Source organism: Thermobia domestica, chromosome 7 (genome assembly GCF_964235325.1).
Source record: "Thermobia domestica chromosome 7, izTheDome1.hap1.1, whole genome shotgun sequence".
Lineage (NCBI taxonomy): Eukaryota > Metazoa > Arthropoda > Insecta > Zygentoma > Lepismatidae > Thermobia > Thermobia domestica.
The window spans coordinates 21,180,387-21,197,569 of NC_137460.1; the positions used below are offsets into that span (position 1 = coordinate 21,180,387).

The 17,183-nt window shown below is 36.6% G+C and overlaps 1 protein-coding gene across 1 annotated transcript in view; it reads left to right on the top strand.

The window, feature by feature from the left end:
- The window catches only part of aft (cap methyltransferase 2), a 62,810-nt gene that overhangs the window by 1,473 nt on the left and 44,154 nt on the right, over nt 1–17,183 (top strand). The window contains exons 2-3 of the mRNA XM_081764185.1: nt 1,304–1,364; nt 8,819–9,508. Coding sequence (XP_081620311.1) covers nt 8,852–9,508 — 657 coding nt within the window. The 5' untranslated portion in view covers nt 1,304–1,364; nt 8,819–8,851. The remainder of the gene's footprint in view (nt 1–1,303; nt 1,365–8,818; nt 9,509–17,183) is intronic.

Consider the following 17,183-nt stretch of genomic DNA (forward strand, 5'->3'; position numbering starts at 1 on the left):
TATTTATACAGAAATTGTGAAAGAATAGTAATTTTGGGTTAAGTGCCGTATCGCCGGACCAATTTTATGAAATTTACCGAGTCAATTGGAGAATTTATTTAAGTTCGTGAGAAAGAATGAGTACAAGGGAGGTAAGAGGAATAGTAAAAGTTAATAAAGTGGTTGTGTTTGTTGATGTTTTTTGATGATGTGAGCGGCACTGTATGTAGAGGCGGATGGACTATTTCGCGGAAAGGTAAACTTGTTTTACTATACGGATCCATAAATTGTAAAATGTACAGTCTTTAATTTGCCCATTTCATGTCGGGAACAGAACCCAACCAACCCCTGCCGGGCTTCTAACCCGTTCCTACTATTACTATTACTACTCTTACTTCTGCTTCTACTACTACTAATACTTATACTATGGATCCGTATTAGAGTAATACTGCATGCCTAATGTAACGTAATCTAGCGTAACTTAATGTAATCCAACAAAATATAACCGAATGCAATACACTTTTATGCTTTTTTTTTTTTTATTATTATTATAAAGTTTTCAAAGTGGTCCGGCGATACGGCACAAATGCCGTAAGTTTTTAAGAATTAACTTACTTCTGGTACCCCGTGAATTTAATCTAAGCTAATTGAGATAATGTCATGTCGCCTGGCGTAAACTTTTTGAAGGACAATAAGAAGGTATCAACAATTCGAGTGGTGTACCTCAACTTGATCTGTACGAAATTAAATATTAGACATTTATTCTGTAAATTCTCGCCAGATTGTCAGTATCCATATCCTCGTCTGTGCGTAAGGATACTAAATAAAGCGTCTCTGTACACCTGCAGCCATGTACAGAATACAGATGCTCATTACTTCTCCAGAATCCAACCATGCGGTAACCTTGCGCGAAGTAGTTCCTTCTGCTTGCTAAATAGTTCCACGTTTATCACAGCTTGTAAAAAGAAAAAAATAGATAAACACAACTTCCGCTCTCCTTACATATCAAACACACAAACGAGTAAATTATCAATTTCTTCCAGGTGAATATTCTAGGACGACTAACTTTGGAACTTAACCCAATATTTTGAATATACCCTTGTACTTAATGCATACAAGTTGGAAAATTATGTGACATTAGTTCGACAGTTGATGAACAGTGTGGTGGAAAATTACATTTCTTTTCTACAGAGTCTTTTGCAAATACGATTTATATCAATAAGCCATGTTTTATATTTAGACATTAGTTTCTATTGTGATTTTTTAAAACGTGAATTCTATACTAGCTGATGAATTAAACTTATCTTTTTTAATCTCTTTCTAGAATAGTTGTGCAAAGCTAAAGCTTCTCACCCCGATGTAAAATATGATGTTAGTGTAATCAGGTGAGTATGCTGATTATATGTTGTGCTATAATTTATGATGAAACATTAAAATGTTATCTGATATTTGGTAGTCTTTAACATGCCTCACGATTTCATTTTGTGTCAATCTTCTCCAATTCCTGCTTTACGACCATTACAAACGATCGTTTGTTACGGTACCTGGAATACCTATTTAAACTATTAACAGCCTGTTTATAATTTTCTGTGTCTGTCTTCTTAGAGAAATGAGATCACGGGCAATTTTAATAATTAGGCCTAATTACAGTGAAATACATATTAGTTCAACCGAGGCCACGGTGCTTGAATGATAGTACGCTCACCTCTGGCCCATTGAGTCTCTGGTTCTACCCATGCTGTCACAATTTGAGTTCCGTTGAACGAGATCATGTATGTAGGTTTTCTCTCGTTTTCTTCATTCCACCGTTTCATACATTATCATCATCACCGTCTACCGTAATTTCGGAGCATAATCGTGGTAAAATATAATAAATTAAATAAATAAGTATAAATAATAGTGCCACCACCGAGAATCGAACGTTGATCTCATGGCGTATTCCATCCAAATCTAGTCATACGAGAGAACTCATAAATGCTACCATGATAATAGTCTTTGACACTGTAAAATTAGCGCTGTTCTTACGTAATGGTTATTAACGTTAATATTAAGGCATAAAAAGTTTCTTTTTGTGTAATAAAAGGAATCAACTGTACGTACCTTGTATTCTTATTTTTATACATATCAGATTGTGTTCATTTTGACACCAAGAAGCCTCTGGCGTCTTCAGGTGGTCCTCAGGATTAGTTCTTGAACTGAAGATCTCAAAATGTTCGCAACCAGATATACAGTGAAACCTCTACTAACGGACACCTCTATAAAGCGAACACCTCCCTTAACGGACATATTTTGTAATCCCCAAACACTGGAATAGGAAAATCTTCTCTAAAGCGGACATTCTCTAGTACGGACATGGACAGTCTTTTGTGTCTTTTATAGGTATTATTTACCTCCATATTACGGACACTTTCTCTAGAAATAAGTTGAAAATGTAGTAAAAATACATTTTTAGTAATTCATACATGTGTCACCAAGGAAGCATTGTGACAACATTTTGCCTCCTCAACTGTCTGCTCAGCAACCCAGACGAAGCGTCTCTGTTTAACAACACTCTTATGTCCTTTGCCTGCATCCCACTCCCACCCAAGCTGTTTTAGACCCAAAAGTGATTGACAGTTGCCCGCCGTTGGGGATGACACGTTATGCTACTGTCTCGTTAGTCTCTAACCAACCAGAAGACAAGTTTAGTATTTTTTGCACTCAGGTATACATATTGTCTCAAAAAGGACACTTCAGGACTGCAATTACCCCACAAATTATAGCGCCATACTGAAAACGAACGAAGTACTGATAAGTGCAAAGTGCAGAGAACTATAACATGTTATTTCCATGTTGTGCCTCGAACATAGAGTATTGGATGACAGAGGATAATCCGTGTAATATTCGTAAATACGTGATTCATACAAAAATATTTTTTCTACTTGTATATTACCTTGCTCACTAATTTACATAACAAAATACTGAAACCTCTTAAAGGCGGACACCTCTCTATGGCGGACAATTTTTGATTCCCCCATGACTGTCCGCTTTAGAGAGGTTTCACTGTATATATATATATATATATATATATATATATATATATATATATATATATATATATATATATATATATAAATGAAATTTTTCAGTTTAACATCCGACGGTTATGCTCGTTAGGCTAAGGGAAACGATGATAAAGGCAAGTGAATGATGATGGAAGAATTGGTGGAATGAGAATGTATGAGAAAACGGGAGTGCCCGAGAAAACCCGCGGACACGATGTTGTCCACCACCAACTTACTTGGCCGGGTATCGAACCAGATACCCCGCACACCAGAAGTAAGCGCCCTACCACAGCCACTGTGTCCGCCGTATAAAAAGTAAGAATACGCCAAATAAGTAAACTTTAGTCCTTTTCTTTGGGCATGTTTATGATGTTTTTCAAAGGAACTTGAACTTAATGTCTGTAGCTATATTCTAAGGCTAGTTTTAGACGGAAGCATTTATCGTAGCAGATGTGCTGCCAAATATTTCATATAATATTCTATGGCATCAAAAGTATATGGTGCTTTTAAACGGTAGCATTTTGATAAGCATTTGTCGTGACGTAGCAAACAAACCACTGGAGAAGAGCGCAATTATGGCTCCGAAATTAAGCGTGAGGTAGCTAAAGCTATAGTAATTGGAACAACAGTTCTCGCCGGTCATATTAAAAAACGAAAATCACAAAGAAGTATGTGGACAAACAGCATCCCTACTCCAACTCATTTTTTCCCACACGAAACAAAGAGCATGGATATTTGGCACAAAATCTTTCGCTTCTTTTTAATACATCACAGCGCTGCAATCGGACCAGAAATGCTGGGGAAAATGCTACGAAATAGAGCAGGTTCTATCGACGAGAAATGCCATAGGATATGCCATGGCATGGGAAATGCTATAGCATTTGCTCCTTTACACGGTAGGATATCGATGATACGATTTTTGCTATGAGAAATGCTTCCGTCTAAAACTAGCCTAAGAATTTTAGAGATGAGCAGAATCGAGTACAAGATTCGATTCTACTCGATTCCTTAAAGTGAATTGTTTTTGTATTCGGTTTGGTTACGCTCACTTCCTGGTGTACATTACTACTGTAGCTTCCGGCCACGTGGTTCGTAAGCTGTCTGCTCACCAAACAACGACACTTCCAGCGGTCCATGAAAGTCTTTCAGAAACAAAGACCTGGCACGCCGTCTTTGTGAGTTATTGTATTTTTAATTTTGCGCGAGTAAATGTTAGGTGTTCTTTCCTATACAAACTTTTGGAATTTTAGTCTTTAAAATGATAGAAAATTTAGTCATTGCCTTCTTACTTTTCTTTTGTTTATTGCAGTGACGTAGCCAGAAACTTATCAAAGGGGGCATATATACATAAGCGTGCACATATATATATGTATGTGCATGTGTAAAATTTTCGAAACCAAATATTTTAGTTTGGATATAGGTATTTCATAAATTAGATCTTTTTGGGAGAAAAAAATAGGACCGACTTAAATTTCGTGCTCTGCATATACGTAAGCGAAAGAGAAATTCAGTAAACTTTTTTTTTTTTTTTTTTTAAGAGAAAAATATAAATTATACAGCATATAAATAGTTCGCTGAAATCTTGTGAAGGGCTAAAATTTAGCCTTCTGGGAACTAAGCTTTTTGAACTTGACTACAATACTTACTTTTTTGTGACAAATTATAAGAAATAATGTCGTGTTATGCCCCAAAGCAGAACAACAGGCGATGGTGCGACAATGTCGCATAAAGAAAGTGCGGACTGCAGAAAGATTAACTAACCTCTAGACGAGAATTACGGCCGCAGAAAGATTGTCTACTCTGTAAATGAAAATTACGGTTGCAAAATTATATTCTTCCCCGTAAATAAAGCACAATTCAGCCTAAAAGACAGTTGGCAGCGATGTAGTGCATGAAATTGTAAATTGTTCACAAGAGTTCTTGAAGTTTCTAGTATCATTCAAAAAACAATATTAGACTTGCCTGAATATAGATGAACCTAACAATCACTCTATCACAGCTATTTTTTTTCTTTACCTTGGACTCCGTGATATTTCCAAGAAAGAATGTAGCTAATGACAAAGCAGACGAAAATGTCGATTCTTTTAGTGCATTTTTTGACATTATCAGTGTTTTTAATTGATTTTTGACAACTGTTTATAAAATACACAAAACAAGTACCTACCTGTAAATGCTTTTTGAGTAAATATATGTAAGGCTTTCTTGGTTTGTTACTTCAGGGTGTCTAGCAGTCGGGAAAGTCGGGAATTTGTCTTAAATTTAAAAAATGGTCGGGGATTTGTCAGGAATTTGCGAAAAAAAGTCGGGAAAAATGGAATTAAATTCCACATGTTGGAAGTGATGCTGACGTTTGTCGGAGCGACTCCGATAAACCTCGCGTTCCTAAATGCATCGCGATGTAGTACGTTTACATCGTATTTTTTTTAAAGTGTTCCTAAATACATCGCGATCCATTTCAACCGTTTTTCTATTTTCTACGTAGAAGCGGTTTAGAATGAGTCGGGAAAAATTAGGAAATGGTCGGGAAAAGTCTGGAAAAATTCGGGAAATTGCTGAGAGAAATTTGCTAGACACCATGTACTTATTCAATTATTATAACAGCCCTTTAAGACTCTTGTATATTTCTCCATAAATAAAGTCTGTAAATAAATTTTAAAAAAAGTTTAGAAAATAGAATTATAGAGACTTTTTTGCTTTCATGCGCTTCAAAATTTTACATTATAATTTTACAGCGTTATTATTAAAATGCTTGCAGAATGTTTTTGTATTTCGTAATCCGTCACAGAAAGTTGAGAAACGTTCTGCTTTAGGGGTGTTATGGAGATCACAAGTAAAACAAACTGCATGTAAGCAGAATCCGTTTTCAATATCACTCCACTAAGAGAGGACTTGAGCCGGGTCACCCTCTGGCTACGCCACTGGTTTATTACATTGGGTGGCATGGTGGATCCGTGATTGAGTGCTCACCTTTGGTGCAAGTAGTTCTCTGTTCATTCCGTACCACGGGGTTTGTGATGACCAACATCGTGTCTGTGTTGTTTCTCGGGGTTCTCCCGTTCCCTCACACATTCTCATTTCACCAATGATTTCACAATCATTCATTAATTGTCAAATTATCCGTCACCTTTAGGCTACAGGGCAGTCGTGGGACGTAATAATTAAATTTCATTTACATATGAACTTACAATAATTTGCTGTTGTTAAGGCAAAGAAGACTGTCCATTTCTATACTTGACAATGTCGTAAAAGAGGGTTCTGTTTTGTAATAATAAATAAAATATGCTTTTGATAGGACGAAAACATAATTATCCGCGTTATTGAAGTATCCGTTAGAAATGTTGTTGAAAAATGTAAGAATATTTAACATCATTACCCTTTAAAATTTTGGAAACTAACATTGATCTCTGCAATAATGGAAAGAGCTTCGTGCGTCGTATGAGGAAGATCATTAGGGGAGGGAAAGGTTTGCTTATCGTTATATTGATACAGGCCTTCCGCTTTTTGTTGGAGAACCTCTGTGGCAAGCTCGGTTCCTGCCATTTTCTTCCAAAGTTGCATTCACACAGGAAATCCTTAGGATGCCACAAAGCATAAAAATCTCCTATCCCGAGATATCTTGCGAAAGATCGATTTTTTTTTTTTTTTTTTTTTTTTTGCGTTCTAAAATCAGAAACTTTTTACACTTGTCCATGAATCACTGCGATAGTCGCATTTTCTTCCTCTTGATTTGTCAGTAGGATTTGACTAATAAAAGTGGGCTTCAGGTAGATTCCATCAGAAGAAAAGGCCTCATGCAGATATTGAAAGTTTTTTTTAATCAACAAAAGTAACTCATACCGTTCCGAAGGATCGATTCCTACGAAATCGAACTCTCTCACAAATTCTACAATCTCTGCAAGAATAGAAGCTGCCTTCTTCGTAATATCAGATGTAAGGTCAGGGAGGGCAATTATGAGACAGATTTCTCAACTTTTCTACGTTACTCATCTCACATTAGTTTTGAAAGCAAGGCAGCAGTTTTATGGTGCCAATAGAGTAACAATTTGTTACCAAGAAATTTCCTGTAATCTCATAAGTTGATGAGTAAATGTCGAATTTGTGTTGTCTCATAATTTCCTTCCAAAAGGGTAATTATGAGACACCTGTTGTCCCCAGCTTTCTGTATGTGATATTGAGGTATGAGGGACAAAGAAGTCTTCGTTATTTTGAGTTTATTACATGAAGATATACAAATATTTGGCAGATGTTTTACCCTGGTACACCTTGGCAGGTGTTTTAACACCTTGTTCCCAAAAATGCAGCTGGGTTGTGCCTGAGTAGCTCACTCCCCACCAAACCATAGCTGAGGCAGGATGACGTGCTCTCGGAACCCTTGGAGCTGCAGTAGATGACGTGGCATACACACGGTCATTTTGGGCGTTGTAGGCCTGCTCAATTGTGAACACCTTTTCGTCAGTGAACAGAATCTTTCTGTGCAGATTGTTGGCGTAACACCACAACAGTCTCTTTGATTTAAGGACCCTCTGCGACATTAATGTTTGGGTCAGAAAGTGACCAGTCCGCCTCTTATACGCCCGTAGATGTAGGTCACTTCTGAGCACACGAGACATGGAATTTCTGCTCATGTTCATGCTGTGTTCGAACAGGATTTCTTCGAATTCTTGCTGCGACTGCTTTCTGGGCCTGCGGGGTTCGTACCGTTCGTGGTCTGCCACTCCTTGCGCGGTCAGCTGCCGTTCCAGTCTTGGTGTATCGCTGTATGGCGCGATACACGAATCTCTTGCTGATTTGTAGGGGTTTCAGGAGGTTGAAAATCTCACCTGCTGACTTCTCGACCTTGTGTAGTGCAATTACTGCTACACGATTTTCTTAATCGCCCACCCCATCAGAACTCAGTACAATATCAACGTGTGTCATGAACACACACTACATGCATCTTCCGCTTTATACACAGGTGGCAGCACTGTGCCACTCCGGATGCCTACAGCGCCACTCCAAACTTTCTGACAGTATTTATGATATAACTAGGTAGGATACAGAGACAGATTCCAGTTATTTCTCAAATACATTAATCTAGCATGCGTGTCATAGTTACCCTTCATATAAGCAAAATGAGATACAAAATCAAAAGAATTTGTAACTCTGAAACGAAAGACCAAGGCACAAATTCAACTTAACCTATAACTGCTGACCTACCAGGCTTCCACCAACACCCATTGGTTTTACAACAGTGATATTACTGCACGAGTAGATATAAAAGTTAATGATAGGATTTCAAATTTCAAAACTTTTTTTTTTGAATGGGTTTGTTAAAAAGATTGGTACATGCAAACTTTTGTTAACTGAAATGTAGACAGAGCATTGTGAAGAATGTTTCTAAATGCCTGTGTTCTTAATTTGTATTTACGTACAGTGGTTAAGATCAGTGAGGAGTGTCTCATAATTACCCTCATTGCCCTTATAGAGATAAAAGGTTTGACTGATTCGATTCTTTTAAACATACAGAGGGAAAATGCTTCATATAAGAAACAAATAGCCGAATAGAGAGAGTACACAATTTTTGGTAAACGTCTTTTTTTTTTTTTTTTTTTCACTAATCGATCACATCTGTTTTTCTGATGTGAGGTGAGCTGTGGTACGGCAAGAAAAATATACGTATAACTTAGGTTAAACACTATTCTCTAAAGATAGTATTTAACTGATCATTTCTGTTCTCATGAAAACTGAGAGAACCTGCTTTGGCACTACGAATACAGCATATACTGATGCAATTCCATCTTTTTCTTTTCTTACAGTTATATACAGACCAAATTCTTGGTGAGGACATCATGGCAGCCAAATATAGAGGCAGAAATAAATCAACGACTGACTTGAATGGTGACGACCAAAGAAAATATCCGTATCATCTTCGGTCTGACTGTGATGGTGCATGTAGAAATAATAATGGTAGTGATAATTTTTGTAGGAATTGTACTAAAGACGTGCACGCTGCTATGGAAAAGCGACAAAGGGTTGCAGATAGTTCTAGATCATCAGATGGACACAATAATGTAGTGTTATCCCCAACTACAAGCGATTCCAGTGATAAAGAAAACAGACCCTCGTTTGGATCTCGGGGAGGGTCATTCAGAAACTGGCATCGCAAATCGTACGATGGCTCTACGGAGAATCATGAAGGATCGTCGTTCAATTTCGGAAATCGTCGTGGGTCGGGCAGAAACTTTCAGCGCAAATCTTCAGACAATGACATGTATTCGTCTTCTGGTGGTCGTGGGTTCGAAAGGAACTCCTTCCGGAAATCATTCGAGAATCGTGATCATGAATTACCGACATCGTTTGGACGACAGCAACGTAGTTACGAGGATACGAGTGAACTGGAAAATATTGTCTGGGAGTATTTTAACAAAAGGTTTACATTTTTCCGGGCGTTAGAAGGGTGGCAGCTTCCTGATCCTGGAACCCTGTTTACGGAAGATAAATGGCAAGTAAGTATCACATACCAGAGGTTAACTGCAGAAGTGTCTGTTTTCAACAAAAATGAAAAGGTATCAGCTTACTATTTACCTTAAGAGCCTGTCCTACTAAAAATAATACAAAATTTACGATTTGTCTTTTGCTTGTTATTCATACCGGTAAGTGATAGGAGATAAATGAAATGCAATTTACCAATCATATATAATGTTATTCTATAACAGAAAATATGAACCTGAAGAATTTTCAGTGTTGCCAGAATAACAATTCCCCCAAAATCTAAATTAAGGCAGCGATTAGAGGAACGAACGCAACTGCATTTGATTACGTATCATATTGTTTTCGTTTCCTGTTAACTACTTATTAATTAATAGTTGTATTTACAGGGTGTCTAGCAGTCGGGAAAGTCGGGAATTTGTCTTAAATTTAAAAAATGGTCGGGAATTCGGGGATTTGTCTGGAATTTGCGGAAAAAAGTCGGGAAAAATGGAATTAAATTCCACATGTTGGAAATGATGCTGACGCTTGTCGGAGCGACTTCGATAAACCTCGCGTTCCCAAATGCATCGCGATGTAGTACGTTTACATCGTATTTTTTTAAAAAGTGTTCCTAAATACATCGCGATCCATCTCAACCGTTTTTTTTAATTTTCTACGTAGAAGTGGTCACGTGGTACGCGTTGCATCTCGTACACCGTGGATTTTCTGCGATTTATGTGAGGCGCGCGGTTTGTCTCCTGCTGTGGTGCTGGGGGAAGAAGAGTGGTGAGCGAGTGGTTGGCAACAGTGTTTGCTGACAGCAGAAAGGTTTTTGCGTTTCAAGAGTAACGGGTGGTTAATTGGGCGTTGCATCGTACTATGCGTATATAATATTTAGTATAAATTAAATGTTGGATTGTTTTTCACGTGCAGGTAAGTTTATCTGGGGAATGATTTCGTAAATAATTCAACACTTTTTACCAACTATTTATATATATATATATATATATATATATATATATATATATATATATATATATATAACTAAGCAAAGTTTTTCTAACAGGTTAGGTTAGGTTAATGTTTATTTACGTAATCGTCGATTAGGCCACGAATTAGCTCAGCACCGAACATATTCGCGTAGTTTTGCCATGATTTATCTTTTGTGTTTTCAGAGTCTGACGCACATTATGCAGTCAACGAATTTTCAAGAAAGGTGGAAAGATGAATTTCCATGGGTAAAAGAAGGGAAGACGAAGTTAACTGCAGAATGTGTGTGGTGTCATGACACATTTTTGTTTGGCACCATGGGACGTACAGCTCTTACCAGTCATTCAAAGTGCAAGAAGCATCAAAACCTTGCAGCGACTCGACAGAAGACTTTCGCAATGACATATCATTTCCCAACAAAACCTAAAGAAATTTTAGATGTTCCTGCGTCTTCATTAAATGTAGATCAACCTGGCACCAGCACTGGTCCTGTCCCATGCTCATCCAGCGAAACATGCTCTCCCACTCGTAGGTCTACTTCGACTCTGGACAAATATAAACTAAAAGATAGAGTCATACAGGCGGAGATTTTGTGGTGTATAAACGAGGTGATGAATCACAACTCTTTACGCAGTGCTGAAAGTAGTGTTCTTTTCACTAGGATGTTTCCAGACACTACAATTGCTAGCGAGATGAAATTGCACAAGGATAAAATGTCATATAGCATCGTGTACGGATTGTGTCCATACTTTCAACGTGAACTTAAATCCGTATTACAAGGGTGCGAACATTATGTCATTGGATTTGATGAAGTAAATAGTGTTGCGCAAAGAACTCAAATGGATGTAAGTGTACGCTTCTGGGACGATAACACGAACAGAGTCAGAACACGGTATTTGAATTCTGTTTTTATGGATCATAGTACAGCTACAGATCTACTACAAGGTTTGCAGAATGTATTGCAATCGCTTGATCCGTTTTTGCAAGTTTCAGTGGATGGGCCAAATGTAAATTGGGCGCTTTTACGGCTAATGAAAGAGGAACGTTGTGCCTCCCTTGGTACAGACGCTCCACAGCTCCTTGAACTTGGCTCGTGTGGTCTTCGCGTTGTTCACGGTGGTTTTAAGACTGGCATACAAAAAACTGGATGGGATTTGATTTCTTCTCTTAGAGCCTTGTATAACTTGTACGAAATGGTACCAGCAAGGCGTGCCCAGCATTCTGAAATAACAGGTCCGTCATTGTTTCCACTTCCATTTTGCCATATTCGTTGGGTAGAAAATGCGAAGGTAGCCAAGCGAAGCCAAGAAATATTACCGCATGTGAGAAAGTATGTTGAAACGGTTAAGGTAACAGACAATGTAACAGTTTCAGAATAGTAGCTAGAAATTTGAACGACAAGTTGCTCTATGCAAAATTAGCGTTTTTCAAATCTCTTGCTGAGGACTGTGAGCCTTTCCTGACTGAATATAAGTCAGACACTCCTATGACTCCATTTTTGCATGGTAGCCTTACTCAGTTATTGAAAGTATTGTCTCGCTTCGTTAAAAAAGAAATAATGGCCAGGAAGAGTATCAGTGCTATTGATGTTATGGAGAAAAGTGAAAACTTATATATTAATTTAATTCGTATCAAGAAAATTGACCTTGGGTATGCAACTAGGTCAGCACTGAGAAGATGTACAAAAGTTAGTGAAAAGGAAATGTGTATCCGAAAGCAAGTACGTGAATGTTATCAACATTTAGTGTCCAAGCTGCGGGAGAGGTCCCCGCTAAAATATTCCCTTACAAAAGCGCTGACGTTTCTTAATCCCTTAACCGTTGGTCATTCACAGGAAGAAGCTGTTAAACAAATGAGAGCAACGTTCGAAATTTTAGTGCAGAGTAATATTGCTTCAGCGTCTGATGCAGAAAATGGAGTCGTACAAAAGAAATGAACACAGACTTGATAACTTCTGGATGAATGTGTTACCACCAAATGATGTATATCTGTGCAAAGTAGTAAAGATATGCCTAATTCTTTCCCACGGTAATGTAGCATTAGAAAGGGGTTTTTCGGTAAACAAGAAATTAGTAGTTGAAAATTTGTAGTGTATGATGCTGTCAATGAGGCTGGTGGCATACAAGCCATTCCTATCCTAAAGCAGATGATTCTATCAATGAGAAACGCATACGCGAGATTCAAGGAAGCCGAAGAACACCGCAGAAAAGTGATGTCAGAAAAAGATCGCAGGGCCGCTGAGAAAAGAAGAGCAGAACAGAGACGAAAGGAATTTGAAGCAAAGAAACAGTCAGTTGTCAGAACAGGTTGCTACCATAGAGGAGGAGATCAAAAAATTGCACGATTAGGTTGTTTCATTGTATATATGAAGAAGGAGACATTCTATGATCAGGTAAAAACTTGTACACTTTTTCATTACATTCAATCTTTCCTAATTTTACGAAAACATTTTTTTAGAATGAGTCGGGAAAAATTTGGAAATGGTCGGGAAAAGTCTGAAAAAAGTCGGGAAATTGCTGAGAGAAATTTGCTAGACACCATGATTTAGTTTGTAATAAACAAAATAGTTTTAACGTACAATTATTAAAATTAAATAATAATGTTATTTAAGGGCGCTTCTTGTTCACTCCAACAGGTATGTTTTTAATGTGAGGCTCACAAATTTGATTTTCACTTCTGTTTCTATAAATTTGCTTCGAAATAAATGTCTGCTATCCGAGTGTGTTTGACAACATTGGAATCCAACGTTAAAAATGTCACTTTTTTTTGTCCGTATTGCAGAAAGAAAGTAGCAGCTGATTGTTGGTCTTCATGCAGTAGAGAATTATTACTAAACTCTTGTGAAGTGATATTCCGAGGATGGAATCTGTACCCGTCCTTAGAACAAGAAGGCAAACAATGCAGGTCAACTCATGTTTTCAGTCATATACACGGATATAGAAAACGGATGATTACTATAGTCCTCGAGACCCGAATTGGCTTGTAGCATCAGCCAATAAACTCGCAATGCCCTGTTACTAAAGCTTCAGAGAGGAATCTAATCATTCATAATTGATTTTGTTCATATTTGTGGACAATTGTGAATGGTTAGATTCCTCCCTGAAGGTTTAGTAACAGCGCATTGCGAGCTTATTGGCTGATGTCACACGCCAATTCGAGTGATGCTTACTATAGCTTAAAATCCTTTAATGTCTTAGCCTAATAATTTGAATGTTTAAAGTAAACTATTTCTTCATTGACAAATAAAGTAAAAATTACATTTACGAACCGTTATAAAGCTGTGATCCAGATGACCTGTGAACGACTTTGTGGCTTTTACCATAGGTAGATGTCTTACCCATTTATCAGTAACTGGGAAGATTAAGGAGTACATGGCAGTATAAGGTGTCGGTAAGATGTGGAAAAACGGGGAATAAAATGTGGTAAATGTCCTGGATAAAGAATGATGGAACTAGTTGGGTTGCACACACTCAAACCCGCCATGATGCTAGAATCGGGAATTGATGGTGAATTTCAATTAAGTGCTGTGTATATACAACATTATGACGTCATACGTTGTTGTAACAATATTCGGTTGAGCGTTTTAACCCTCACATTACCTACGTATTTTTGTAACGCGAACTACCAGGGGGGAGGGGAGTCATTTTGCACCCACCTGTTAAAATTTATCTCGCAAAAGAAACAAATTAGAAAATCTCAAAAAGTCTACGGAGACTGAAGTGAACAGTACACGGAGTAAGGCTAACCGCCAAATTCAGGAAAGGCGGGATACAGCTATTAATTATACTGTCATCCTGGAGTGACACCTCTAAATGTCAGTCACGTCTTCTACCAACGGGAAGGGGGGGAAGTTACTTTGTGCCCACCAACTTAAAATAACAAATTTATGACACACACTAACGTTCAGTTTGCACCACCGTAAAGTATATGCTTTAGCTAAACATGTTGAGCAATATATATAAAATTATAAAATTATTATATATAATTTTAAAGAAACGATTAGAAGGTAATCACAAAAGATATACAGTGGTAGGCACAAAGTACCTCCCCGTTCGTAGTGCCAGAGCTAAGTTTTGGGGAGCTGTTGTCTCCAAATTGTGAATTTACTTTTTGATGTACTGTTACGTTGGTAATGAGTAACAGAATGTGAATTTTACTTGAGAAAATTCTTAAGTCAAAGTGAAGATTGAAATTAATGCCAACGAATCATCAACTTTTACCTGTCCTGACATAAAAAAAGTATATATATATATATATATAATATATAACGACTCTATAGAAAAGCGTCGTCAACCTGGTCCGTCTGTTAAAATATAAGTTACGAAGCGATAATAACTTTTCTTTATGCAAGAATCAACTCAGATATTCAAAGATCATTAGCCTCACCTTTATTGCTTGATATGTCTTAAATATTCCTTTTTAAAACCGTGAAATACATAAATTCACTTGACTAGGTCAACACATAACATGTACATAGCCACAACTATCCCATAATAATCTCTTACATATATTAAAAACATTCTTCTTTTCTGTTAATTTAAAATGAACATTCTACTAAGTATATTACATATTTATGAGCACTTTTTGCCCACGGTACAGGTAAATATTATACAAACTAAAGTATTTCGTTATAGAAAATGTCGCCCGACAAAGGGACTGAATATAAAAGTCATGAGTAGGCTTGGCTTTTATATTCAAGAACCACTGGTCTGATTAGATTAATGTTCGTACATTACATATGTTCTTTATATTTTGATCACACCTCGTATATATCTTCATTATTTTTTGGTTAACCCTCATATATATATAAAATATTAGTTATTATCATTCACATAAATACATTTACAATAAATCTTTGATTTCATTAATATTTCTCTTTTATTACATTATTATTTATTCTTTATCATTAAAAACATCGTCGCTTAGAAATATAATTAACGAGGGTGAAACACAAATTGTCAAGATTACTAGTTTCGATCATTATTACAAACGATGATGTGACAAATAATATTTATTCTTTTCGGGCGCATTGTATAACAAATAAGTTAGATGTTGCAATTGTAATGTATACATAGTAGCACTAAGATGTCATAAATAAAGAAGAATTTCATTCAAGGTAGTTATTGAATAATTGATTTTATAGAATGGATCTTATTCTTAACATAATCTTTGACAATTAAACACAAATCAATCTGATATAAAGTAATTTTTTTGCCTTTAACTAATTATAAATTGAATTATGATTCTTCACATTAATAAGAAAGAATAAAAATTAAACATAACCTACGTTTGAATAATCAAACGGAAGTAAATAAATTTATTTTACAGAAACAAAAGACACCTTTTTGTTATTAAACACATTTTTCATTATTATTGTTAACCAGAATAGGGATTGATATTTCGAAATCTTGGATAGATATTGACACACGGGTAATTCCTGCTACTCTCTTTTTATGTTTACCGGTAAAATCAACTATAATAATGTTCTCAGCCTTTTGTAGCTTAGGATTCGAATAATTACTAGTGATTACTTTCCACCATGAATACGATAATAGAGAGGCGTTTGCTCCCGTATCGAGTAAAGCTTCGGTACTTAATCCATTGACTTTAATAGGTATTTTAGCAGTACTATATGATTTTAAAAATACAAAATTTTCTTCGATATTAAAACCATCATTGACAGTATCGTCTTCAAACCAACAACGATTTACAACAGGTATAAATTGATATTGACACCTGTTAATTGCTATTTCCGAATAGTTATTCACAGAAACGTCATAGGAAAGATCATTTTCATAATTAGCATGAACCGGTAAATTGGAAGATAAATGTTCATAGAAATTATCGCTTAAATTTTTAGATAAATGCTCATGAGAACCTACAGCTGACATGGGTTTAACCCCTACCATATCAGCCGCAATTAGTTTAAATTCATACTCGAGTAGGGTTCCAATAGGGTACACTGTACAGCACAATCATGATTATGTCCTGTATTATTGTTTTGTACAGAAATTACTTCAATACCTGGATCTTGATGTGAAGTGCCATCTCTTATCCTTCCATTACTTCTATCCACGTAGTTCGCTGCGTTGGTGGAATTTCTCCATACATTTCGTCTATTTTTAAACCTATTTTGACTATATGGTCTAACATAGGAATTATTACGATTAATTAGGTTAGGCGGATTCCCTACATAACCTTGTCTATTTTGTTCATTTTGATTGCTAGAGTATACTCGTCTTAGGTTCGGTTCATTATTATTCACACTTCGGATATTCAAATTCCGAACAGGGACCAAATGATCTGAATTATTCTTATTTTTACCCATTCCTGATTGTGTTAGATTCATAGCATGGTATTGAGTTTCGTAGCATTGTACAAGCATTAATAAATGACTGAAACTCATACACTGTGTGGAAAATAAGATCTGCTGTAATTTAAATGGAAGCAAATTGCGAATCGATGCAATTATTCTTGATTCCGATTGCAAGGGATTAACAACCTTTAATTCATTATAGACATTTATAACAAACTCTACAATAGATTTGTGCAATCGAGGATTGAAATGTTGATTTCTAAGAGTGGCATCTCTGTTTGCCAGCAAAAAGTCATTTTCGTAATTCGCGATCAATGCCGCTTTAAATTCCTCATATGTACTAATGTGATCACGTATTGCCTTAAACCATAAGGAACAAGGTGGGAGTAATACATGGGGTATTA